General features: G+C 38.4%; 1 protein-coding gene across 2 annotated transcripts in view; it reads right to left on the bottom strand.

Moving 5' to 3' along the window:
- BRWD1 (bromodomain and WD repeat domain containing 1) overlaps nucleotides 1–25,260 on the bottom strand; it is a 113,884-nt gene that overhangs the window by 31,259 nt on the left and 57,365 nt on the right. Inside the window, exons 21-32 of one of the 2 annotated variants that reach the window (XM_082697629.1) lie at nucleotides 23,693–23,824; nucleotides 16,564–16,658; nucleotides 14,611–14,800; nucleotides 12,029–12,154; nucleotides 11,826–11,933; nucleotides 9,488–9,612; nucleotides 8,734–8,816; nucleotides 5,089–5,200; nucleotides 4,392–4,453; nucleotides 3,512–3,667; nucleotides 3,167–3,287; nucleotides 1,270–1,395 (exon numbers count right to left, since the gene is read on the bottom strand). In XM_082697629.1, the coding sequence (XP_082553755.1) occupies nucleotides 1,270–1,395; nucleotides 3,167–3,287; nucleotides 3,512–3,667; nucleotides 4,392–4,453; nucleotides 5,089–5,200; nucleotides 8,734–8,816; nucleotides 9,488–9,612; nucleotides 11,826–11,933; nucleotides 12,029–12,154; nucleotides 14,611–14,800; nucleotides 16,564–16,658; nucleotides 23,693–23,824 (1,436 nt within the window). The remainder of the gene's footprint in view (nucleotides 1–1,269; nucleotides 1,396–3,166; nucleotides 3,288–3,511; nucleotides 3,668–4,391; nucleotides 4,454–5,088; nucleotides 5,201–8,733; nucleotides 8,817–9,487; nucleotides 9,613–11,825; nucleotides 11,934–12,028; nucleotides 12,155–14,610; nucleotides 14,801–16,563; nucleotides 16,659–23,692; nucleotides 23,825–25,260) is intronic. The other variant, XM_082697628.1, reaches the window with a different exon arrangement.

Raw genomic sequence — 25,260 nt, 5'->3', positions numbered from 1 at the left:
GCAGGAAAAACATACCATCTTAGAATATTAAAAGCAAGCTCCCCCCCCCCCCAGCTAGGTATGTATAAAAATTAAGCTGGTAATCCAGAAATAATACATACATGAGCTCAACTGAGTTTTCCTACACATCATCACTAGTAATACTCACACAAGTACCAAGAACATGGTTGATTGAGATAAAAGGGGGGAAAGTAGAAATCAAAGCAAATTATATTTTCACACACAGAAGAAAGAATGCGAAAGTAGGAACGTCCAGGCACAAGGAAGATGAAAATGGTGTATGATTTTCCGAAGCAGAAAGAAATGAAAGTTCTGGAGAAGTGTTGGTAAGTCCAAGTCGTCTGGGCAAGAGGTAGAGTAACCCAGCCAAGTGAGCTAGAGGAGAACCAGTAATTTCCCAGGCTGTAGCCTAATGGCGCAAATGATGGCACAGTTCATCAACCGTGTTCTCCAACACATAATTCTTTCCAACAATTCGTACGGCTATGGCAGAAAAAGGCATTAAGATCATAGAGCAAAACTCATTAATTTTGAAGGAAACAGGCTGAGTAATTTGTCCAAAGTGACAAAGAATGTTCACTCGAACAGATTAAAACTCAGATCTCACTTTCCAAGTCAGTTTCCTTCCTACTCTTCCAAACTTCTCTCTCAGTGCAAGCATGTGCAAAGCCACACACAAACACGCTCATGTGATACAGTCCCAGAGATCAAAACCAATCTAATCATGACAACACCCAAACTCAAACCCAAACTCAATACTCTCCACAAAATAAGAGGTGAGAAAAAATGATAAGGTCAGTAAAGAAGGGAAAGGCCAGGCAACAGAGGGAAAGGACACAGTGACATCAGACACATGAAAGCCACGGGCGTCTGAACGGGGTCCTGAGACAGAGCAAGGCTACTGGTGGAAGAACTAAGGAATTTTACAGGCAATCTAGACTACAGTCATTACACCAAGGACCATTTCTTATTGTTTCATGAGGACATCACAGGTACGAAAAATGTTACCCTAAGGGGACACCGGGTGAAGGGTATCTATAGGGCAACTCTCTGGAAAATTAGTTCAAAGTTTTAAAAAGCAGAAAATTTGTTTAATTTCTCATGCCTTTACTGAAATTACGTTCACAATATATATGTAAAGAAGTGTCACTGAATATAGCACATTAAAAGGGTATAATTCAGAGAGGAGAAATTATGAACTGGCTGGTTTCAAGAGGTACAACATGAAATGACATTTTCCCACAACATCTCTGATAGGAGGTAACTTACTTTATAAATTTTAAAAGTTGATCAGTTATCTTCTTAGCTGATCTTGCAATTACACTCTCAGGTTCATTAAATGTCCTGGCATTGTGTTCTATGTATCTGACTTCCCAAACTAATGCAGATAGCCTCCTTCAAAACAAAAAGTAAGCAATTTAGGACATAGAAAATGAAAAGACAGAACCCAAGAAAAAAAAATTAAGCCAGCATATATTTATATATTAAATGTAAATGCAAAAGTTACAACAAATAATAACCTCCTAACGCTATCAACCTGATCACAGTCACAAGCAATTATACCAGAAGCTAAACCGCAGAGAATACATGTAAACACCAAAAATCTTAACAGTTCACTTAATCACATCCAGAAAAAAAAAACAGAGCAACCCTCCCTTTCACCTTGTCTAGATATACAACTGAAGCTACTAAGACTCAAAGAAAACGTGTTAAATACCATTAATCCTATGAGAGTAACCACGCAAAGCAGTTTCTGAACAAAAGCACATTCACTAAAACACCAAGGAGAGGGGCACCTGGGTGGCTCAGTGGGTTAAAGCCTCTGCCTTCGGCTCGGGTTGTGATCCCAGGGTCCTGGAATCGAGCCCCGCATCAGGCTCTCTGCCTGGCAGGGAGCCTGCTTACTCCTCTCTCTCTGCCTACTTGTGATAACTGTCAAATAAATAAATAAAATCTTAAAAAAAAAAATACCAAGGAGAGATTAGTAAGGGCCACAGCAGAGGAGCTGGCCATATTTGGTGTTGGAGCTCACGTCCGGCTGTGGATACAGTGGGGTGGTGTCAGAGCAGGCTTTGTGGGCAGGGGATAGGCCATGAAGGATAGGACAGGGACACCAGCAGGGCTGGGGAGAAGGGCACAGATAAGTGCACAGAAGTGGAGAAAGCACAAGGCGACCCTGAAGACCAGGAAGAGGAATGTGGGAGACCAAGGGTTGAGGGACTTAAGGTGGGACTGGCAGGTAGAAGCCCTATCACTGAAGGCCTAAGGCATGGGAATAAGGAGATTAAACTTCACCTCCAATGACAGTGCTCAGCACTGCTCTTTACTCACAATAGACCCTCATTAATGCCATGAAGCAAAATGTAGGAAGGCATTTGGCTTCACAAATGATGTTAAGAAGCCAGTTTTTTGTATTGGTAATTTCTTGAAGTAGATGAATTATTAAAAAAAAATACCATAAATTACTTAAAAAAATATATCACCAAGACCACAAAATTTTATTATCAGTGCTTTAGAAGCCAAATATAAAAAGCTGGTGACTCTGGGGAATTAATCTTTCAAAGGCCAATCTTTAACCAAGTTAAGTTTTATCTTTAAATTGAGCTGCTGATAAGAAATAACAGGAGGACATAGGGAGATGGAGAGGAGAAGGGAGTTGAGGGAAATTGGGAGGGGGAGGTGAACCATGAGAGACTATGAACTCTGAAAAACAATCTGAGGGTTTTGGAGGGGTGGGGGGTGGGAGGTTGGGGTACCAGGTGGTGGGTATTAAGGAGGGCACGGATTGCATGGAGCACTGGGTGTGGTACATAAACAATGAATTCTGGTACACTGAAAGAAATTAAATTTTAAAAAAATGAAATCTTAAATAAATAAATTGAGCTGCTAAACAGGAATGTTAACATGCAAATAAAAACAAATAAGGATGTCTAACTACTTAACATAATTCATAAGAAAAACAGACTACAGAAGATTGAGGAGTGAAACATGGCATTTGTCATCTGAACATCAAACATGTCTTACACATAAGACCACAAATTACCATAATGAAAGAAGAGAATGAAACAGAAAGTAATGCTGATCAGCTCCCACTGTACCACCATTCACTCTGGTCAGGATGACCAAAGACCCTTTCAGATTATTTTTAAAGGAGGTTTCTACCGACCTGTAAAATCGATTAACGAGTCTCATCCGAATGGTGTAAAGATCGGTTGGATAAGCTACTACAGTACAGTACTTGGGGTATGTACACAGATCGACTGGCCCTGCAAAAGCTGCCGCTATGTCTGTGGAGGCAGACAGAAGAAACCTTCATCAAAAAATTTGTTATTTTTAAGAGGTTACTTCTCTACAAATGATTAAAAATAGAGCTACGTTTAACACCACAGGCCCAACCAAAAGGTAGCAAACAGAAATTGTAGGGAAGAACACAACCACGGCTTGTTACTGTTTTTAAATACTTCTATAGAAAGGAAAACTTGAACATGAAACTTCACACTAAAACACTTACCAAGATTCAAAAGTTGATCGATGCCACTAATAATTCGTTCACACTCTTCATCTCTTGATTTCTGACCCCATTCACCATCTTGTGGTTTGTAGAGCAATTTCTCTAGCTCATCTGAAGTGACAGAAATACTAGCTCCTAATTCTTCAGGTGGATCAACTATGAATCCCATTAGAAAGAACAAAAAGAAAAATAATCAACCAAATATATATTACATTTAAGTTGTCAAAACTCATAAACAAGACACACCAAAGGAAAACGTAGCTGCTTTACAGTGGAGAAACCTGGCAGACACCACCTTAATCACAAGATGAAGGTTAACATCTTCAGTAGTAAAACAAATGGATACCATGTGCCTCCAGGACTCACTGAGGACCACATACCACTTCTCTAACACTAGTGCCAAAAATGCAAACCCTGGATGATGAGTAAATGTGAATCAAGCCTACACTGAGGGAAATTCTGCAAAATAACTAGCCAGGATTATATGAGAAATGATCGTGGGGCTACTAAGGTGCACTCAGCATCAAGCTGGAAGCCTATGCTAAGAATTAATGAGCCGGGGTGCCTGGGTGGCTCACTCGTTAAGTGTCTGCCTTCAGTTCAAGTCATGATCCCAGGGTCCTGGGATCAAGTCCTGCTGGGCTCCCTGCTCCACGGGAAGCCTGCTTCTCCCTCTCCCACTCCCCCTGCTTGTGTTCACTCTTTTACTCTCTGTCAAATAAATAAATAAAGTCTTATAAAAAAAAAAAAAAAAGAATGAGCCAGACATGCATTAATTCTCTTGAGTTTTAGTAAACCTCACAGTTACCATAATAATTTAAAAACGTTTCTCAAACTGAAAACATAGGTAAAATATTTTCATCATTTAAAAATTATATACCATTATCAGGAATTGGTTCCATGTCCCATGGGCTAAGTTTTTCAATTTCAGTGTTGTCCCACCTGTTAAAAAAACAGAAAGTCGTTAGCCTGTCATAAAAATGACTTGTGGCTAATAACTAGGTAGCCACTACAAAAGTAAAGAGAAAGAAAATATGAAAACCTCGTTGTAGCAATACAAATTTAAATATTAATAGTTAAAATTTTTTTAGGAAGATATATAATGAGAAGAGAAAGTATAAAAAAGTACGCCGGGTTCAAAGACAAAGCCAGAAATCCTGTGTGGCTTGTACCACAATGTAGGCCTAAGGAAAAAAAATACTCAAAGACACCATGGAGCCTTGAACGCAGACTTCAGAATGGGACTTTATTCCACAGTCAATGGAAAAGCAGCACAGACTTCCATAAACAAGGGAAATGATGTAATATGTGCTCCTAAACAAGAACCCTGCAGTATTACACTGAGAAAACACCCGGTGGCTATAGAAATGGTCCCAAGGGTAGAAAGCAGAGCCCGCCTCCAGGGGGTACTGGTGAACAGGAAGCAGCAAGGGCATCTCTACTGCACAGGGGAGACAGACTCAATGAAAGACTAAATCGTGTCTTTAGTTAAAGACTAAATCGTCTTTAACCTGAACCTAGTAGTTCTTCATAAAACCACCCACCAGTGGAGGATTAATTTTCCACTGCATACAGACCTAACGATGTAGCACTGGAAATGACTATCAGGGTACTGTGGCTGATACGGCTCTTGACTTAGCACTGTCCCAAACCACCAAGCATCATCAATGATGGAGCGGAACCTGTCACCTGTAAGAGAAGACCAAGTCTGAGACACCAATTTGCCAAGATTAACATTTTTAATTTATAAAATACAATGATACAGATAAAAATTATTTCTTGATCTTAAAATTAGCCACCTTTCCCCACTTTTCAGCAATCTTCAGTGATAAAGTCAATGTAAAAAAGATACAATGTTACAGGGGGCAGTTTACTGAAAGCATATAACCAAACCGTATAACAGATTAAATATTATGACTAGATGCTGTTGTTTGGTGCATCCAAACACCCACCCCCAAATAAGATGCATTACGTTTTACTACAAAAAACAAAAAACCAAGTTTAATAAAATTCAAAAACCATTTGTAACGATATGTACTATCAATAAATACTTGTTTAATAAGTATATTAAATATATACAGCTCTGAAATATATATTTCTTAAAGAATAAAACAGATTATAAAAGTTATGATGTGAATTTAATCCATGATTGTTCCAAAGTTGTTCCTATATAATGCCACATAAAACTGTCTTAATTGTTATGGTTTCACAATAAGAATCAGTTCTAGATGCACCCTTGGAAATGCTTACATATCGATTATTTAAAATGTTAGGAGCCTGGGTGGCTCAGTCAGTTGAGCATCTGACTCTTCGTTTTGATTCAGATCATGATCTCAGAGTCATGAGACTGAGCCTCACCTCAGGCATGGAGTTTGCTTAGGATTCTCCCTCCTTCTCCCTCTGCCCCTCCCAACTCCCTCTCTTAAAAAAAAAAAAGAAGAAGAAGAAGAAGAAGAAGAAGAAGAAGAAATAATTAAACATCCAAACACTCCTTTATCTTGGCAGGATAAATAAAAGCAGGCAAGTAGGTATTAGGAGGACTCCACTACAAACCCAAATAACTGCAGAGAGTGCTCCAACCAACTTCAGTCATTTTGGGAATGATTTCTAAGAATGCATCTAGAGGAACATGCTGTATGTGAGCTACTTCACATATGTTACAAAAGAAACACAGACCACTGTAATAACCCCACCTTTCTTTCCCATGTTCTTCACCATTCTCAAAACAAAATCACTGACCAAAAAAAAGTCACATATCTATCCTTGCTAGATTGGCAGTTCTTCCTTCAAGGAAATTTTTAAGGAAATGGTAGCAATCAAAATTAAAGTTACATCTCACCCCAAAGAAAGAGAATATTCATGTAAGAAAATACCCACAAATAATATTAAGTAAACAAAATATGCTTAAAACTAAATTCTATAGGGGCGCCTGGGTGGCTCAGTGGGTTAAGCCTCTGCCTTCGGCTCAGGTCATGATCCCAGGGGCCTGGGATCGAGTCCCGCATAGGGCTCTCTGCTCAGCAGGGAGCCTGCTTCTCCTCATCTCTCTCTGTCTGTCTCTCTGCCTATTTGTGATCTCTCTCTCTGTCAAATAAATAAATAAAATCTTTAAAAAAAAAAAAACTAAATTCTATAAAACTGAAAAAAAAAACAGCAATATCGCAATTATCAGATCTACTCGTTTTGAGGGATTTTGTTTTGTTTTGTTTTTTTAATTTGTAAAACAAAGAGAAAGTACAAGCAAGGGAAGCAACAGGCAGAGGGAAAAGTAGGCTCCCGGCTGAGTAAAGAGCCCAACGTAGCACTCGATGCCAGGACCCTTGGGATCATGACCTGAGCCGAGGGCAGACGCTTAACTGACTGAGTCACCCAGGCATCCCAGTTTTGAGGTTCTTAATATATTTTCAAATTCACGTAAACATGACTTTTTATGTATATTTCATATTTTTCCACATTATAAGAAGCCCTTAATTCCTTCACCCCTCTACCCATTTCCCTGCCATTTCATTATATAAATATTCTAAAACATAACTTCAACTTTAGAAAAAAATCTTGGTTAGTTCTAAATTTTTTTTTTTGAGTATTTATTTATTTTTTTGATAGAAAGAGACACAGTGAAAAAGGGAGTACATGCAGGAGGAGTGGGAGAGGGAGAAGCAGGCTTCCTGCGGAGCAGGAAGCCCGATGTAGGGCTCAATCCCAGGACCCTGGGATGATGACCTGAGCCGAAGGTAGACACCCAACAACTGAGCCTCCCAGGCGCCCCATGTTCTCCTAACTTTTTAAATGAAAGGCATATATTAAAAATCTGATGGAACACCCTGGTTTTCATCTAATTATGAATTAACTTTATAATTTTTTTTATTTATCTAAAACTAGAAGATCCTTTCAGTTTGAACAAAAGGTTTTTTTCAGTGTAAGATAACACTTTTAATGAAAAGGAGCATTAAGAAATCACTTTTCTGTGGGCACCTAGCTGACTCAGTCAGAAGAACATGCAACTCTTTAACCTCAGGGTCATGAGTTAGAGCCCCATGTTTGGTACAGAGATTACTTAAATAAATTTTTAAAAATCACTTTTCTGAAGGTAAAACCTGGCTTTTCCTTAAGCACAAACACAAAAAAGGGACCTGTTTTTGCCTATACAAGAGTAGGATAAACTTGAGTCAAGAGTATGGTAGAACTTGAGTAAAGTTTTCAATATGAGAGAATCAAAATCAAGCAGCTTCTTTTAATAGCACTCCCCAAACTTCAAGAAAACAGGAAGATTTCATGGGGGAACAAAACTGAATTAATTAGAAGATCTGGTACATTCACTTCTCAACCACAAAAATAAAACAAACCCACTAAATTGTGAGAGGTGAGTAGGAATCCATCTCTAGAGCTGAGCTACAGAAAACTTCGTTTAAAATAATTTTTGGATGCACATGTTGGTGGAACGAAAGGACAGCTTCCAACAAAGACATCGTAGGGGTTGGATAAACATAATAGATGAGAAACTTCCAAATCTGGCTATAGGACTTGTTAACTCCCATACATTCCAGACGACTCAAGTTTGCTTTTGTTGTTTCTGTGTGTGGCTAGATGTGTTTTTCTTCAAGAAAAATTTCCTTTGCCTCTAGTTCCAAAATAATGCTGACTACTTAAATGGATGTTACCATTAAAAATAGTCCAATAAGGTAATTTTATTTTTTTGTCCAGCCAAATGTCTCAGGGTTATAAACTGTAAATGTTCTATGAATTTATTTTTTAAAGGAACGGTTTCCTCAAGTCCACCTTTTTAAGACTGCGTGGATATGACATTAAAATATTCTGATATACCAGAATATTATGTTTGAAATCTGCATTATTTTTCAACTTTGACTGTTATATATCATAAAATAATTTTGTGAATTATTAAAAAGACAGAAAAAAAATGCAATGTGGCGAAGTCTGAAAGTAAAGAAAAGGTCAACCCTAGCAAATAGTCAATGAGTAAGAAATAATCCCTTCAAAAAGTCAGGTACTATCCGAATACAAGAAATGGTGCTTGGCTAAAAACGATATTAAGGAGATGTAAATACCAAGCCCTAAGCAAAATATACTCCAGTTGCTTGTATCTTTCCACAACTTACATGTTCGCATCCTCCATAAAAAGCAGCACCAGAACCACAAAAATAGACCAATAAAATAAAAAAGATCATTTTTTAAAGGCATATAAAATTCAGTAAGGATGGACTTACAAGACTGCCAATTCCTCTGTCTTGCTTCATCATAAAATTGACGCAATACAAGAAAGTCAATAACATCTGGCATATCATGGTATCTAAACAGGAATATAAAAAATTGTTAAACTCCCTTAGGAGGTGGTTATAGTTTAGAGCAACAATGTCTAAAAGAAACAGGATGGGAGCTGCACTTGGGAGTTTTTATTTTTCAACTAGCCTTATTAAAAATAAGTAAAAAGAAGCTAATAAAATTCATTTTAAGAGTGTATTTTATTTAACCCTAGATACCTTAAATCCTGCTTCACATTGTTTTAAGTATAAAATAATGAGATACTTTATATAATCTTTTTCTTTGTATCAAGTCTTCAAAATCTAGCGTGTATACCTAACATCACACCCAACTGAAATCTGCCACACTCTAAGTGCTCAAGAGCCACTGTGACTAAGGGCCACCGTAACAGACAACACCGGCTTAACAGATTATTTACTCTAACATTTTCTCAAAAATAAAGACAGAAGAAATGTGCCCCCAGTCCAGAATTCTCCACACATTTAATTGGCACAGAGAAAGGTATACAACACGCCAACACGTAACTGTTGTTCTAACACATGATCTTTACTTCTAGCGGGCTCCCATCCACCAGAACCTCAGCTCACAGGCTATCCGCGGTGCTCTACTATTTACCCTACAGCTAGGGAAAGAACCTGCTCATCAGCAAGAGGAAAAATCTAAACTTAAATAGTTCCATAAAAAAATAGTAACACATACCTAATAGAGAAAGATTTGTCCATTAGTCTTCCAGTTGCAGGATCTATAAATGCAAGTTTGAGGCAACAGAGTGTAGGGGGCCCAACCTCATATCGTATTCCAACTATTTTGACCAATTCTTGATCCTTTTAACAGATTTTTTTTTAAAAAAGTGTTTAAAAATGGTTAAAACAGAGCAATTCCTCAAGACCATAATTCTCCACATACTGCCACATTAAGTAAACTCACAATTTAGCTTCCAATTTAACATTAATTATAATCATTTTTGCTATCATTTCATGACACATCAATTATTAACTGCAATCATTTTGCTTCACATCTTTTTTTAGGACAGACACTTAACACTGTTTCTCACATAAGGAATATAGTCAACTTTAGAAAATATACCACAAGCAGAAGAAGGAACATGTAAGTCACTGACCAGCTCAATATCTAAAGATAACTGCTGTGAATTATCTGAATTTCTTTGCAGCTTTGTTCTCTTCTTAGAGATACACAATCCTGTTCTGTGTGTTTCTGTGTAAAGACACTTCATCTAATACGTTGATTCATTAGCACTGAACACACAGCCCAAAGTAGTATAACTCACATCTCAACGAAGTTTATCTAACACACATTTTTCCCCATAAAGCACATGATCACCTTCCTGTGCTAACACAGGAGAGCACTTTAAGCACTACACTTGCGGGTTCTTTTATACAGCAAGTCACCAACAAAAAGCAAAAAAAGCATAAAAACAGTCTTTACTACTGCATTAAACAGACTCTGAAAAGGACCCTTATTTATGAGATGAGGCTCAAATAAGAAGGCATCACATCGCTCACTCTCAGTTGTAAACATGCTGGTCATGCAAATCAAATCTTCTGGCACTCTGTGAATGTTTGCAAGTGACCAGAAAGCATCATGAGCATTGATTTTGGGTTACAAATAACGTACACCAAAAGGCAAATTCAAATATGCAATCTGTGAATAATGAGGATCAGCTGTACTCAGAGACTCAGTAATAAGTGAGAAAGGTGTACATAAATCAGAACATAACCCAAGCCGAGTTCAAGAAGGACAGCCACTAAGTTGAAGAGTATTTAAGAACAGCTGTCTTTGCTAACACAGCTATTCTCATCATCTAATAGTTACTGAAAGTATCAGAAACATAAAAGCATAAAGAATAAAAAAAAAAATCAACTGTAATGCTATTCCACATATAATCACTATTGACTTTTTGATGTTTTTTGTTAAGACATGCATCTGTAAATTTTTATCATTACCACGAATATTTCACATCCTACTTTTCCTTAGTAATAAATTATAAAAAGTCAATAGTCATTCAAAAACAAGTATTTTAAAAGCCTCAATTACACAGTGGGCTCTACATAGTAGTTAATTCTGTGAATGTACCATGATTCGATTCCTTCAACACTATAGGATATTTGGAAATTTTTTGTTTTTATAAACAGTGAAATGAATTTGCCTTGCTCAAAAATTCACATGCATTTCCAGTTGTTTCCTAAATTACTGGAAGTAAAATCATAGAATTAAAACATCTAAATAGATATATATTTTTCAAAGATTTTATTTATTTATTTGATAGAGAGAGAGTGAGATAAGGAATATAAGCAAGGGGAGTAGGAGAGGGAGAAGCAGGTTTCCCATGGAGCAGGGAGCCCGATGCTGAACTCGATCCCAGGATCCTCAGATCAGGACTTGAGCCGAAGGCAGATGCTTAATGGATGAGCCACTCAGACGCCCCAAAACATCTAAATATCTTTCATTTTGATTCCAATCATTAAAATAGCCTCCAGAAAGCCTAGGCTTTTTCATGGACCCTGTCCCCAATGTGAATAACTGGTAACAAACCAAAACCTTTGTTACCTGCTAAAATGTGGTAGTTTCTTTGTCTAAATGTTATTTTTTCAAAAAAATTATAAAACTGGTTAAGTACAGGGGTATTCTGTATTGTTTTCAGCAATCTAGTTTATTATGCATGGGGTCCAACCTTTTTTCCAATTTGTATTTCCTCTCTTGAAAAGTTGTACTTCTTTTGAACATGTATCCTAATACATGCATCTTAAGATCAATAATACGTATCGCCAAGCTGCCTTCCTGAAAGACTCTGACACACTTAAGTTTTAAATGCCAGTCAGCAATACACGAAGACCACCCACTGACAAACATGTCTTCCTGCCGGATCGTAAGGCTTAAAAGGTGATAGCAGAAAGCAGGAAACCAGTGGAAAGATAGTAAAGAAATATGCCTCTACTGGTTTATTTTTAATGGATTTGTAAATATTTTACTACCCATGTGCTAACTGTTTAATGACGTAATGACACCGTCCTCTTACCCTGAGATCCATTTTTCTCCACGGCTCCTTGTTGGGCTTCAGCTCATAGATGTTACTCCTTCTGACAGCCTCAATATAAGCTTCATGACCCTGTCGAAAATATATTACCTGCAAAAAGCATACATTTAAAAATTAAAACCTAACAGTAAAATATTTTGTCTTATGGTGTCCATATTCACGTTTTTAAAATTTATTACTCTCACCTCATCACCCATTTGAGGAACAAAAGGAGACTTTCGAAGTGTGGTGTCAGTTATCCAAACTGGAGGATGAAATTCATATAAATGTTCCATATTTGCAAGCTCTACCGCAGTCATGCTCCGCAAGCTCTGCCAAGGGGAACAGAACAAAGTTTAGTGCAACAGAAAGGGCATGCGTACACTGTTTAACTGAAAAACAGGGGGCGCCTGGGGGGACTCAGTCAGTTATGCAGCTGCCTTCGGCTCATTTCATGATTCCTGGAATCGAGCGCCGCGTCGGGCTCCCTGCTCACTGGTGACCTGCTCCCCCTGCCTGTGCACTACCACTCTTTCTCTGTGATAAATAAAATCTTAAAAATAAATAAATAAATATACAGACAACAAAAGATACTTCACCACTGAGAATGCCTATTTATGGGCACGTCACCTAATGATTAGTTTTTAAACGGCATACATATTTGGTTCCTTAACATATACAGGAACGTATCACTTGTGAAAGCACTGCAGATTTACCTAGCACTTTTCAAGCATCTCCTGAATTTCTAAGGTTCTTTGTAACACTTTATATCCTACAGAAGAGACCTAATTTCCAACCTAAATCCTCTTCAACAGAGCCTGCCCTACTGACACACCATTCTGAATTCTACCAGGGACTAATCAGCACAGTCTCCTCTTGACTGAGGTTTTAAAACTGGTAATTTTAAAACACGGCCACAAACTCTTTGATTCTCCTCCTTGCCTCTTCGAGAGATGCAGCCACATCTCCACTTGAGGGTGGGCTGGAACTGCTTCTAACAAACAGAATGAAACAGAAGTGACGAGAGGCTTTGAAGACTAGGCTGTCACAGGGATTCCAGGTCACCTCTTGCTTACACTTCAGGATCACTTGCTCAGGGAAAACCAGCCACCACCCGCAGATACCCACACAGCACTGCAGAGGGGCCCTGTGGTAGGAACTGAGTCCAGTGAGTAAGCTTCAGAGAAGATCAAACCTTCAGACAGCTGCCAACTCCAGCCACTGTGTGCAACCTTGTGAGCCACAAATCACCTAGCCAATCAGCCCTCTGAGTCCCAATCCATCAGAACATGAATACAAGTTCACTGTTTTTTGGGGTTCTTTTTTTTTTGACATTTACAATGAAGAAGGAAATGTTTATTATACACAAAGTCTTTCTTAGTACTGATAGCATGAATTCTTACCTGAATGTTAACAAGAAACTTCCCTATTATTTTAACTAAAACAAATACCTGTAATATATGGGACATGAAAGATGTGTTTTATTTTTGCTTTAGTTTTTTTTTGTTTGGTTTTTTTTTTTTAATTAATTAATTTATTTATTTATTTATTTTTAATTATTATTATTTTTTTTTTATAAACATGTATTTTTATCCCCAGGGGTACAGGTCTGTGAATCGCCAGGTTTACACACTTCACAGCACTCACCAAAGCACATACCCTCCCCATTTGGGTTTTTTTTAAGATTTTATTTATTTATTTAACAGACAGAGATCACAAGCAGGCAGAGGCAGGCAGAGAGGGAGGAAGGGAAGCAGGCTCCCCACCAAGCAGAGAGCCCGATGCGGGGCTCGATCCGAGGACCCCAGGACCACGACCCAAGCTGAAGGCAGAGGCTTTAACCCACTGAGCCACCCAGGAGCCCCACAAGTTCGCTGTTTTAAGGAGCTAAGTTTCAGGGTGATCTGTTACACAGCAACAGAAAACGAATACAAAGATGGGGCATCTTTAAATAATGGCCACCACTGGCACTACACTAGCCCTGTGCATATGGTAAGGAACAGGAACAGCATAGTTAAGAGCGTGAAGATGTCAAACGAAGGAGAACATGCCAGATGTGTCTGGGACACATGGCAGTAACAGATGAGAGAAGATGAAATTGTCCCAAAATGCCCTGAAGCGTATTTCTGGTGTTGATTAACAGGAGAAAATAAAGAGTTATTGTGGGATTTTGAGCAAACAGAGCTCCTCATTTAGATGTCAAACTGGGGAGGAGTCAGTGCCAAGGCCAATCTGGGGCAGATTCAACAGAGAAGGCTTCACAACAGAGCAGCTTTTCCAAATATAAATTCCATTTTACATTTGAGTTGTGCTAACATTGTCAAAAAAATATAAAAGTTCCAATTTCCTAAAGATTTTTTTTTTTTTAATTTTTATTTATTTGACAGAGGGAGAGACAGCACAAGAGGGAGGAGCTGCAGGCAGAGGGAGAGGGAGAAGCATGTGGGGCTTGATCCCAGGACCCTGGAATCATGACCTGAGCTGAAGGCCTACACTCAACCGAGTCAACTCGCCAGGTGCCCCCAAGACTTTTAATTTTTTTTTTTTTTAAGATTTTTCTTATTTATTTGACAGACAGAGATAAGATATGGGGCTCCCTGCTGAGCAGAGAGCCCAATGCAGGGCTTGATCGCAGGGTTTGATCCCAGGACCCTGAGATCATGACTTGAGCTGAAGGCAGAGACTTAACCCACTTGAGCCAACCAGGTACCCCTTAATTTCCAAATATGGACAGAAACACCTCTATAAAAAGTGTAAAAAGATGTTTTTAAAGATATACTTCTCTCACCTCTTTTTTAGGCTTATTTTCTTTCTTTCTCTTTCGTCTCCGCTTTGGAGGAGATAAATTTTCAGCAGACATTTCATCCTCTGAACTACTGCAAAAGCGGGTAACGCGCCGACGCGATGACGTCCGCAGAGGTGGCTGCAGATTGATGCCTGCATCAGCAGTCCAATCAGAATATCGAGATGACGAGTCACTGGAAAAGGAAAAAAGTGTAAGTTGCAGGGAACCAGAATCTAAGCCCTGACAGCAAACCAGTCACATAACACTAAGAGAAGAGATGAAGTGGGAAGGAAGGAAGGATCATGGGAAAATTTAACTCGAACACTCTGCCTTCACCATCAGCGACTACTGAAATAACCAGGGATCATGCGAAAGAGAGAAACCTGCACTGATGCTGGAAATTAGGAAAGGATGCAAGCCTGAGGAATTATTTTAAAGTAGAACACAGAGGAGACACTGTGGAACACAACATTTAGAGCCAACCATGGATCCCCTCTCAGAAGACGGAGCGTAGGTATGAAAACAGGAGATCACACAGAACCGGAAGAGCAGGCCCTCCTCCCACCCCAAGTGAGAGGGGGCTCAGGAATAGACTAGAAACTTTAACTGGAATGAAAAACCATCTGTGAACAGACCAAAAAGCCCAAGGAAAACATAACCACAACAAACAGAAAGCTGTAAGTGGTCAGAGCTTCTTGCCAAGAGGGGGACCATTACTTGATATGACAGAAGATTCGTGAGAGGAACTTGTAGCCCACCCCAGAGCAGAAGCAGAGTCCGATAGGAAACTAGATCCAGAAAATGAGCCCCTGCCCAGTGCTAGCTTCAGAAAATACAGAAAAGGATGACAAAGGACTCTATTGGGCCATCACTGGCCAACCACATACCTCTCAGGCTCAATAAAACATACTCACACTAACACACACATTTCTAAGAGCTGTTTATTATAAAAAGAGTTATTTAGAAAAAATTCAAGAGCACCTGCTTTGTATAATAAAATTCAAGAAAAGCTAAATTAAAAGATAATAATTATAGAGACAGAAAGCATAAGAGTGGTTGCCAGAGGACGGGGATGGGAGGTGGAGAATCACTGTTTAGTAGGTATGCAGTTACAGTTTTGCATCGAGCTCCAGAGAGTGTGTGCAAGACAGTATGAATGTACTTAACACTACTGAAACATACACTTAACGATAGTTAAGACACTAAATTTTATTATGTCTGTTTCATAATTAAAAATGAATTTTAAAAAATAAAATAGACAAGTGTTCTAAAAATTACTCCAGCTCCTAATCATAATGGAATAAGAGAGGTCAAGAAAGAAAACGGAGTACAGTAAGGTGGTCTACACCAGGTGGTCTAGAACAGGACCAATGGAAATAGAAAGAAGATACTTTCAGTCCTATTTGGCAGAGGCACCTTCATACATGTGGTGATGGATATGTTCATGAAAAGAAAAAGAGGTCCAGGTTTCTGGCTTGAGCATCTGTCAAAGGTGAAGCTGACATTTATTTACCAAGAGAAGGAACAGATGTTAACATCTTGATCCAATGAAATTTCGATACCAAAATTAAACACAAGGTCAACACATGCATAACTAATACTAAACAGAATGATGGTGTTACCACACACACTTTGGATACTACTCGTTAGAAATGCAGCTCAAGACTGGACTGATTTGGAGTACACACACCCGACATCCTGCCCGGCTCAAATGTTTACAGTCAAAAATACCTAAAATATTTTCTACAGATAAAGTTGTTAATCCGGTTTTCTTCTCCTTTTCAATGTACTAAAAAGTCAGTTGTCCCACAGATGTGAGCTCTTACGTCTCGAATGCCATCCGTGCCCCACTGCATCCGTGCCCCACTGCATCCGTGCCCTACTACATCCGTGCCCCACTGCATCCATGCCTACGACTGAACTGCCGAAAAGATGGGAATAAGGAAAAGCAGATACCTTGAACTCTCGCTGTCACTCTCACTTCTTCGATCACTCCTCCACTCTTCCTCTTCAGAAGAACAAGAGCCTTCACTCTGATCACAGGAAGTCTCCTATTGGCCGAGGTCGGAGGGGGGTGCGGGGGGAGAGATGTAGATAAAATAAAACTCCTGATTTTGGAGATTAAACAATACAAGTCAAGAAAAACTGTACTTTGTCCTGATCATCTTGGGCCATCGGGCAAGAAAAGAGTTAGATGGACTTAAAAAAACAAGAAATAAATGTTCTTACTATATTCTTTTTCTTATCAAGCATAAGGCATTAGAGTCTAAGACTTAACACTACTACTGTTGATACCGCCAGCCCTTCTGAGTGAAGCTCGTAAAAAGTCAATGTAGATGTCCTCAGCATTTTGTGGGACTTGGGCCACCGTGACAGGTATGCAACCGGCTCTCATCGTTCTACTCTCACCCCCATGACGGACGTTGTGCATCTTTCCATATGACCTATAGATATTCTTTGATGAGGTGTTAGGCATTTTGCTAATTCTTAAACTGGATTGTTTGTTTTCTTATGAATGTGTTTTAAGAATTAATGGTATGTTTTAAATACAAGTCCTTTATCAGATAGCAGTTCTACAAATATCTGTCCCCAGTCAATAGGACTGGGAGTCCTATTTTCATTGCATTTTCATTCTCTTAATGGTATCTTTCCCAGAGCAGATTTTAATTTCAATGAACTCTAGCCTGTCACGTTTTTCTCTATCAGATTGTGCTTCTGGTATTTTATCTAAAACGTCACTGCCATTGCCAACGTCCCCTATATTTTACTGTATGTTATCTTCGAGAAATTTCCATTTTGCATTACATTAAGTTTATGATCCATTTTGAGTTAATTTTTATGAGAAGTCTCAGTCTAGATTTTTTTTTTAGCATGTGGATATCCAGTCATTCCAACACCATTTGTTGAAACACTATGTTTTATCCACTGAGTGGTATTTGCTCCTTTGTCAAACACTACTTGATGATCTGTGTATTAGTCTATTTCTCAGTTTCCCTATTCTGTTCCACTCAACTATTATCTATGCTTTCACTGATCTCACATTGTTTTAAAAATTACAGATTTATACTAACTCTTAATGTCAGGTAGTGTCAGTCCTCCAACTACTTTCTTCAGTATCCTAGGTCTTTTACCTCTGCAAGTAAACTTTAGAATCACTCTGCCAACACCCACAAAATTAACTTGGGATTTTAATCGGGATGGTGTTGAATCTACCGATCAATCTGTGAAGAAAAGACATCTAACAACAACAAACAGCAAACAGGGTCTCTCCCTCATTGACTATGGAAATACAAAACACAACATGGGACGCGAGAAAGTCTGGAAGTCTCTTACAAAGCTGTCCAACAGGGCCTTATCATTCGATGCAATAAACATGCTCCTTGGTATTTACCCAAATGCATTAAAAATACTGTCCATACAAAACCGGAATGTGTAAGTTTGTAACAGCTTTATTCCTAACTGTCAAAACTTAGAAGCAACCAGCATGTCCTTCAGTAGGTAAATATATAAACTGTGGTAAATTCAGACAACCAAATATTACTCAGTTCTAAAAAGAAATGAAACATCAAGCCACAAAAAGTTGTAGAGGAAACTTAAACCTCTTTTACTAGAAAGTAGCCAATCTGCAAAGGCTCCATACTATATAACCTAACTATACGGCATTCTGGAAAAGTCTATGGAAACAGTAAAAAGATTAATGGTTGCCAGTGGCTCAGGAGGAGGGAGAGAAGAGTTAAGTATAGCCCAGTGGGGTTTTAGGGCAGTGAAACTGTTCTGTCTGATGCTATTATGGGAGATACTGATATGGCAGACAATGCATTTGTCAAAACCCACAGAACTATACAACACACGGTTATCCCTAATGTAAACCAGGGAATTCACCTCACCAGTTAAAGCAAATCCACCGCACTAATTCAAGACATTACTAATAGAAAAGACTGTGTGAAGGGAAGAGAATATAGGAACTCACTGTACTCATTGTGTAATTTTTCTGTAAACCTAAAACTGCTCCAAAAGAGTCCTTTAAAAAAAAATTTTTTTTTTTTATTTATTTGACAGCAATCACAAGTAGGCAGAGAGGCAGGCAGAAAGGCAGAGGGGGAAGCAGGCTCCCTGTTGAGCAGAGAGCCTGATGTGGAGCTCAATCCCAAGACCTGAGCCAAAGGCAGAGGCTTTAACCCACTGAGCAGCCCAGGTGTCCCCCCCACTTTTTTTAAAGGGAAGAGAGGGGAACAAACAACTTTTTGATCATCACAGCACCAATGGTTGTGATCCACTTTAAGTTCTGGCCATGAATCCCAGGCAGGTACTTTTAAACTGAGACGGGACCTTTTCCTGTAACAGCATTTCCTTTAGGAGCTTTGATAACAGACCATGAAAATGTCAGTAAGATCCAAAACTCAAAAGGCAAAATATTAAGTTAATATCTACTTTTGGGGGCATCCAGGTGGCTCAGTGGGTTAAGCCTCTGCCTTTGGCTCAGGTCATGATCTCAGGGTCTGGGGATCAAGCTTTGCTCAGTAGGTGTCTGCTTCTCCCTCTGTGTTCTCCCCCTCTCTCAAATAAATAAAATCTTAAAAAAAAAAAACCCTACTTTTGTTTACTTCATTTGAATAGGCAAAATGTAAAGTCAAAATATTCTACAAACTGTTTCTTAAAATGTCAGCCCTGTTTCTCAACACTATTCCAGGAGTACCTTCTAGGCCTAGCACAACAGAACTACTAAATGGAATGTGCTTCACATGCTCAAATCAACTTTTTCTTAAAATCACAGTAATAATAACTCTTGAAAGCTACTACCTCGAAACCACACACCCTATGAAATGTCTTATATGTGTTATCCCAACTCTCCAAACACCTGTTAACATAGGCAGAATTAAGAACAAAGAGAATTAAATTAAGAACTAAGAAAATAAGAATTAAGAAAACTAACAACACTAAGTTTCAGAGATTCTGATTTAACTTGCCTATCAAGGTGGCATAATCTACTTGAAACTTTGAGGGACTTTTCTTTAAAAAAAAAAAAAAAAAAAAAAATCCTAAGATTACACAAGCTTCAACCCCACACAACTTATATCCACCCTGCCTCTGAGTGTTTTTGCTGTCTCCCAGACCCTATACATTACTAGCTCTTCATCTATAGGAACACCCAGGGGTAAGAAAAGTAAAAGTAAATAACAAGCCTGGGGTCACAGGATGATAAGTACAGGAACTAGAATTAAAAATCTGGCTAAGTTTCCTACCACGGGTGCTTTCCAAACCAAAATGGAATGGACCAACGTGCAGATACATAATGCCACAGTCTCTATCCTACTGCCCTACACATTACATACACGCTCTCATCTCCACCAGCCGCAAGAGCCCCCACCCCACCCCCATTCCCCCTACAACAACATAAGTGAATGAATTCATATCGATGCAAGTAAAACCAAGGACACCAAACCACAAAATCATGATTTTAAAAGGTCAAGTGGTTTTAACATTCCACATTATCTATGCTTTCATTAGTTTAAAAAGTTCCTCATTACTTAAAAACACACCAAATTAATAAAGACAAAAATTCTAAGACTGATACCAGTGATGATTTAAAAAGCAAAAAAAAAAAAAAAATCTATAATCAATCCTGGTATTTCAAAAAGAATATAAGAAAATAAGCATTAGTTGATATCCCCTTAGCAAAAGACAGTATGTATGTATACTGTAGACACATAAAATAAAGCATCTTTCTTAACGTGACAATGGTAGACTTGTGTCCACCAACAGGAAGGCAGACCCGTGTCTCTATGAGCACTCCGCGCCGCACTGGAAGAACTGAGGAACGCCGTTGGACCAGAGAAATCCGGAAGAGGCACAGAACTTAGGAGTGAAACTAGGTATCCGTGCAAAGGAGAAGAGATACCTGAAAACCTCAGGAAATTCAATGATAAAATTAACCCCAAAATTCAGGAACACAGCAGAATGTGTAAAAAAATTAAATCTGCTGAAATCAGAAACCTTCATCTACGCCAAATAATAACTACTTAGAGGCCATAATGGCAGAAAACACCCAGCACCTTACAAATTACAGATAACTATATATCCCTAGTTATAAAGAATTTTTTTTAAGATTTTATTTTTATTTCTTTATCTGACAGAGAGAGGGACAGCGAAGAGAGAGCGCATAAGCAGGGGGAACAGCACAGGGAGCGGAAGAAGCAGATTCTCCACGGAGCAGGCAGCCTGAGGCAGGGCTCGATCCCAGGACCCCAGGATCATGACCTGAGTCAAAGGCAAGAGCTTAACGACTGAGCCACCCAGGTGCCCCAGTTATAAAGAACTTTTAAAAATTAAGGCAGGGAAATGTGCTTGGGTGGCTCAGTTGGTTAACCGTCTGACTCTCGACTCTTGATTTCGGCTCAGGTCACGGTCTTAGGGTTTTGAGACCAAGCCCTGCATTAGGCTCCATACTGGGCAAGGAGCCTGCTTAAGATTCGTTATCTCCCTCTGTCTCGCCCCCCACCCCCTGAAAAAATAAAAATTAAGGTTCAGGGCAGGGTGAGGAGAGGCCAAAAACATGATAGAGAAATGACCAAAAGACATAAATACACGGAGCATGAAGACTTAAAAAAAAAAAAAAAACACTCTAAATATATGAAGAAATGTTCAACAACTTCACACATATTATGAGAAAGTCAAAATAAAACTTTCTGTGAAATAAACCAAAGACAAAAGAACAAATATTGCACAATTCCACTTACAGAAGTCCCTAGAATAGGCAAATTTATAGAGAGAAAGTAGAAGGCAGGCTACCAGGGATGGAGAAGGGAAATAAGTCTCAGTGGTTAATGAATACAGAATGTCTAGGATGATGAGAGAGTGCTAGAAACATACAGTGGTAATGGCCGCACACATCATAAATGTAGTTAATGCCAATGAACTGTATGCAGAAAAATAGTTAAAATGATGAATTTTATATTTTACCAAACTGAAAGAACAGCCAAAACATAAAAATAAAACTATACTAGGACACCATCTCTCACCCACTAAATTGGTAAAAATTATCAAGTATAACATACTCTGTGGGCTAATGGATAGGGAAACAGGCACTCCTAGATGCCACTGGTAGAAATGCCAAGTTGGAACCCTCCTTCAGCAGGAATTTTTTTTATCACTCTCTCATACACCTCACAGACATCTATCTTTGGACCTGGCAATCCCATTCCCAGAAATGTACTTCCAAATTGCATCTCCGACAGGACAAAACTACATACAAAGACAAAAAGATTATTCACTGTAACACTATTTATGACAAAAACACCGGAAATGTCCTAAATGCCCATACGTGAGAAAGTGAGAAATGCCCACAATCACGTGTGATGCAACTCTTAAAAAACAGGGAGAAGATATTTAAGAACCGATATGGAATGGGTTCAAGAATATTTTAAGTGAAAAGCTCCAGAGCAAAAGGGCATCTATAGTATGCTCTATCTTGTGTACAGAAGGAGAAACAATAAAATGCACAGGTATGAAAAACACAGTAAGCATAAACCAGAAACTAGTGAGGATAGGTGGGCATGTTTATCCTAATGTCCAAAACTATTAAGAAAGGGTTAAAACATGTTCAATTCACTATAAGAAGAAACTAATGTAAAAACAGTCTCATCGCATAAAACAACGTCAGATCAATTAAAAGGCTGGTGATAAGAGCAGCTAGCATGACTGGATATTAGACACTATTTTAAACACTTCACAATCAAGTAAGTTCTCACATCTTTGAGGAATGCATGCTAACACTGACTGCTTTTACAGATCTGGCCAGAGCACATAAAAGGTTAAACAACTTGTCTGAGTGGAAGAATTTAGATTTAATATCTCCAACACTAACTAAACTACTACTGTAATGCTTTGTAACAGAATTAAATGAATAGTCTGTCCATCCATATGGAACACTTCAAACCTCAAAACGTTTACTGTTTAGAAAATATTAACATCCAATTATTAAATTTTAAAGACTCTACAAAAATATTGGCTTCCCTCCAAAAAATAAAAAAAAAGACCACTAATTCTATAGCATTCCTCAAAGTCAAGCAAAAGGGCTAAAGAAAAGCTTAGATATGACAGCAAAAGCACCAGCAACTACGTTAGAAAAAATATCAACTGGATTTTCTCAAACTTCATAAAACTTTTGTGCTTCAAAGGAAACCAACCATCCAATAAGTGAGACGTCAGCACTCTGAATGGAATATGTATACACCCTCTATCTGCAAGGACTCCCATCCAGAATAAAAACCTTTTATGGCAATAACAAAAAAAGACAACCAAACTGAAAAACAGGCAACATATTTGCACAGACAAGAAATAAGCACATGTTCCACATCACTAATCATTAAGGAAATGCAAATCAAAACCAGTGAGCTAGCCCTTCACTCCCGCCGCTAGGATGGCTAAAACCAACAGTACAGACAATGCCAAGTGCTGATAAGGATGTGGTGAGACTGGAATCCTCACACATTACTGACGGAAATATAAAACAGTACAGCTGCTTTGGAAAACATTTTAGCAATTCCTCAAAAGATAAAAACATATTACCACATGACCCAGCAAACAGACTCCTAGATACCAAATGAAATGAAAGCCTATATTCAACCAAAAACCTGTCTGTTAGTAAGCTGCATTATTCATAACAGCCAAAAACAAGTATGGATACATGCCACACAGGGATCAACCTTGGAAACCTCGTGCTAAGCGAAAAAAGCCAGTTACAAAATCGTATTGTATGATTCCATTCATATAACATGCCCAGAAGAGGCCAATCAATACATATAGACAGAAAGTGGTTGCCCAGAGCTGAGTGAGGTGGGCTGGGAAGTAACTGCAAATGAGTGTAAGATTTCGTTTTAGAGGCAATGAAAATATTTTGAAGTTAAATAGTAGTGATGATAGCACAATTCTGTTAATACACTAGAGATACTAGATTATACAACACTGGTATGGTAAGTATCTCAGCAAAACTGTTAAAAATTCTTAGACTCTTGGCAGATACAACGGAAAGAATTAAGACAAATTACTGAACATTATTTTATATAATTTAAAGTTCAAAACTCACATGTCTCAAAGAGCTTGAAGATTCATTTCCAGAAGATAAGTCAAGCCGGCCAAGATTTCTTCTACCGTAATTTGGGTATTTGCGCCTGCACGTCCTCTGCCTAGACTGTGACAGCAAAACCACCGAGTCAGACTGAAACATAAACATGCAAATGGAAATCAACACCCAAATGAGTACAAGCATCAGTAAGATGGGCATTCTTTCAAATTCCAAGAGGAATTTAAGGCAAAAATAAAAAATAATTAACACTTCAAATACACACACACACACACACACACACACACAGTTAAATTAAACTTGGCATTTTTACTTAGAAGACATGGTTTGCCATTAAGAATGTAACAACAACAATAACCCAAAACAGATACCTCTTAAAATACGTATCTTAGAAGTGAAAATATATATTCGTATATTATCATGCTGTCACCAACATTAAAGAACACAAGTATAGAGAAATATCTGAAATAATCCTCAAATATTAACCCTGCTTATTTCCAGATTTTAAATTTTTAGAGGACTTTTTTTCAGTACTTTTCAGCTCTGCTTGAATTTTTGAAATGTCATATTTTGTCAAAACAAAATAATTAAATAATCTTTAAAAATCATCCAAATAAAATAGACTGATTTAAAGGGTGGAGGGAGCCTGCTATTCCTCAAACACCCAAGTTGTATGAGAAATCACTCAAAACACATTTTCCTTGGCTGATAAATTAGTTTTCACATTAGTGCCTTCTGTGTGATAATGACTGGTGTCTTATCATTTCAATACATCACTGGCTAACTTTTTTTTTTAAGATTTTATTTATTTATCTGATAGAGAGACAGCAAGAGAGGGAACACAAGAGGGAGAAGCAGGCTTCCCGTTGAGCAGGGAGCCCAATGTGGGGCCTGATCCCAGGACCCCGGGATCATGACCTGACCTGAAAGCAGACGCTTAATGACTGAGCCATCCAGGCGCCCCCAAAATATATTTCTTTAATAAGAAGTTTGAGGGAATCTACCTAATAACCCTACAAAGAAGTGTAGGCCCAAGATAGAAAAGAGAATGCAAGCAACAAAAGAAAACCCTAGAATTTCTCTCGGGAAGAGAAAGCTGAAGGGTCGAAAGATAGGCAAAACACTGACAGACTAAACTAACTAAATTAGGCTCATAGAAAATTGCAATTCAGAGCCTTCTATGTGTGGGAGAACTCTCCAGGCTTTGGCTATTCGATCAAAGGGTACTGCCAAGCCCTATCAGTAAACCATATTAGAACAGTAATCCAAAGTAACTACAGCCCCATCCTTGCTTGGATTAAGGCAATACAGGCTTGACAGTGGCCCTAGCAGTTTACCAAAAGCAAACATAAATCTTCTCTAGGGGAAAAAATATCCTAGACTTCAAATAATCTCTAACATTTAACATTCAATCAAAACACAGATAACAAAGAAAATGCGATGGTGAAAAATGAGAAAAAAAAAAAAATCAACAAGCAATGGAAACAGGGGAACAAGATATTAAAATAATGAAATTATCAGACATGGATTTTTAAAGTAAGTATGGCTGATTTTTAAGAAATTAAAATAAT

The sequence above is a fragment of the Mustela nivalis genome (assembly GCF_964662115.1).
Source record: "Mustela nivalis genome assembly, chromosome: 1".
Lineage (NCBI taxonomy): Eukaryota > Metazoa > Chordata > Mammalia > Carnivora > Mustelidae > Mustela > Mustela nivalis.
The sequence above is the reverse complement of the archived record's forward strand: the minus strand, read 5'-3'. Positions and strand labels throughout refer to the sequence as shown.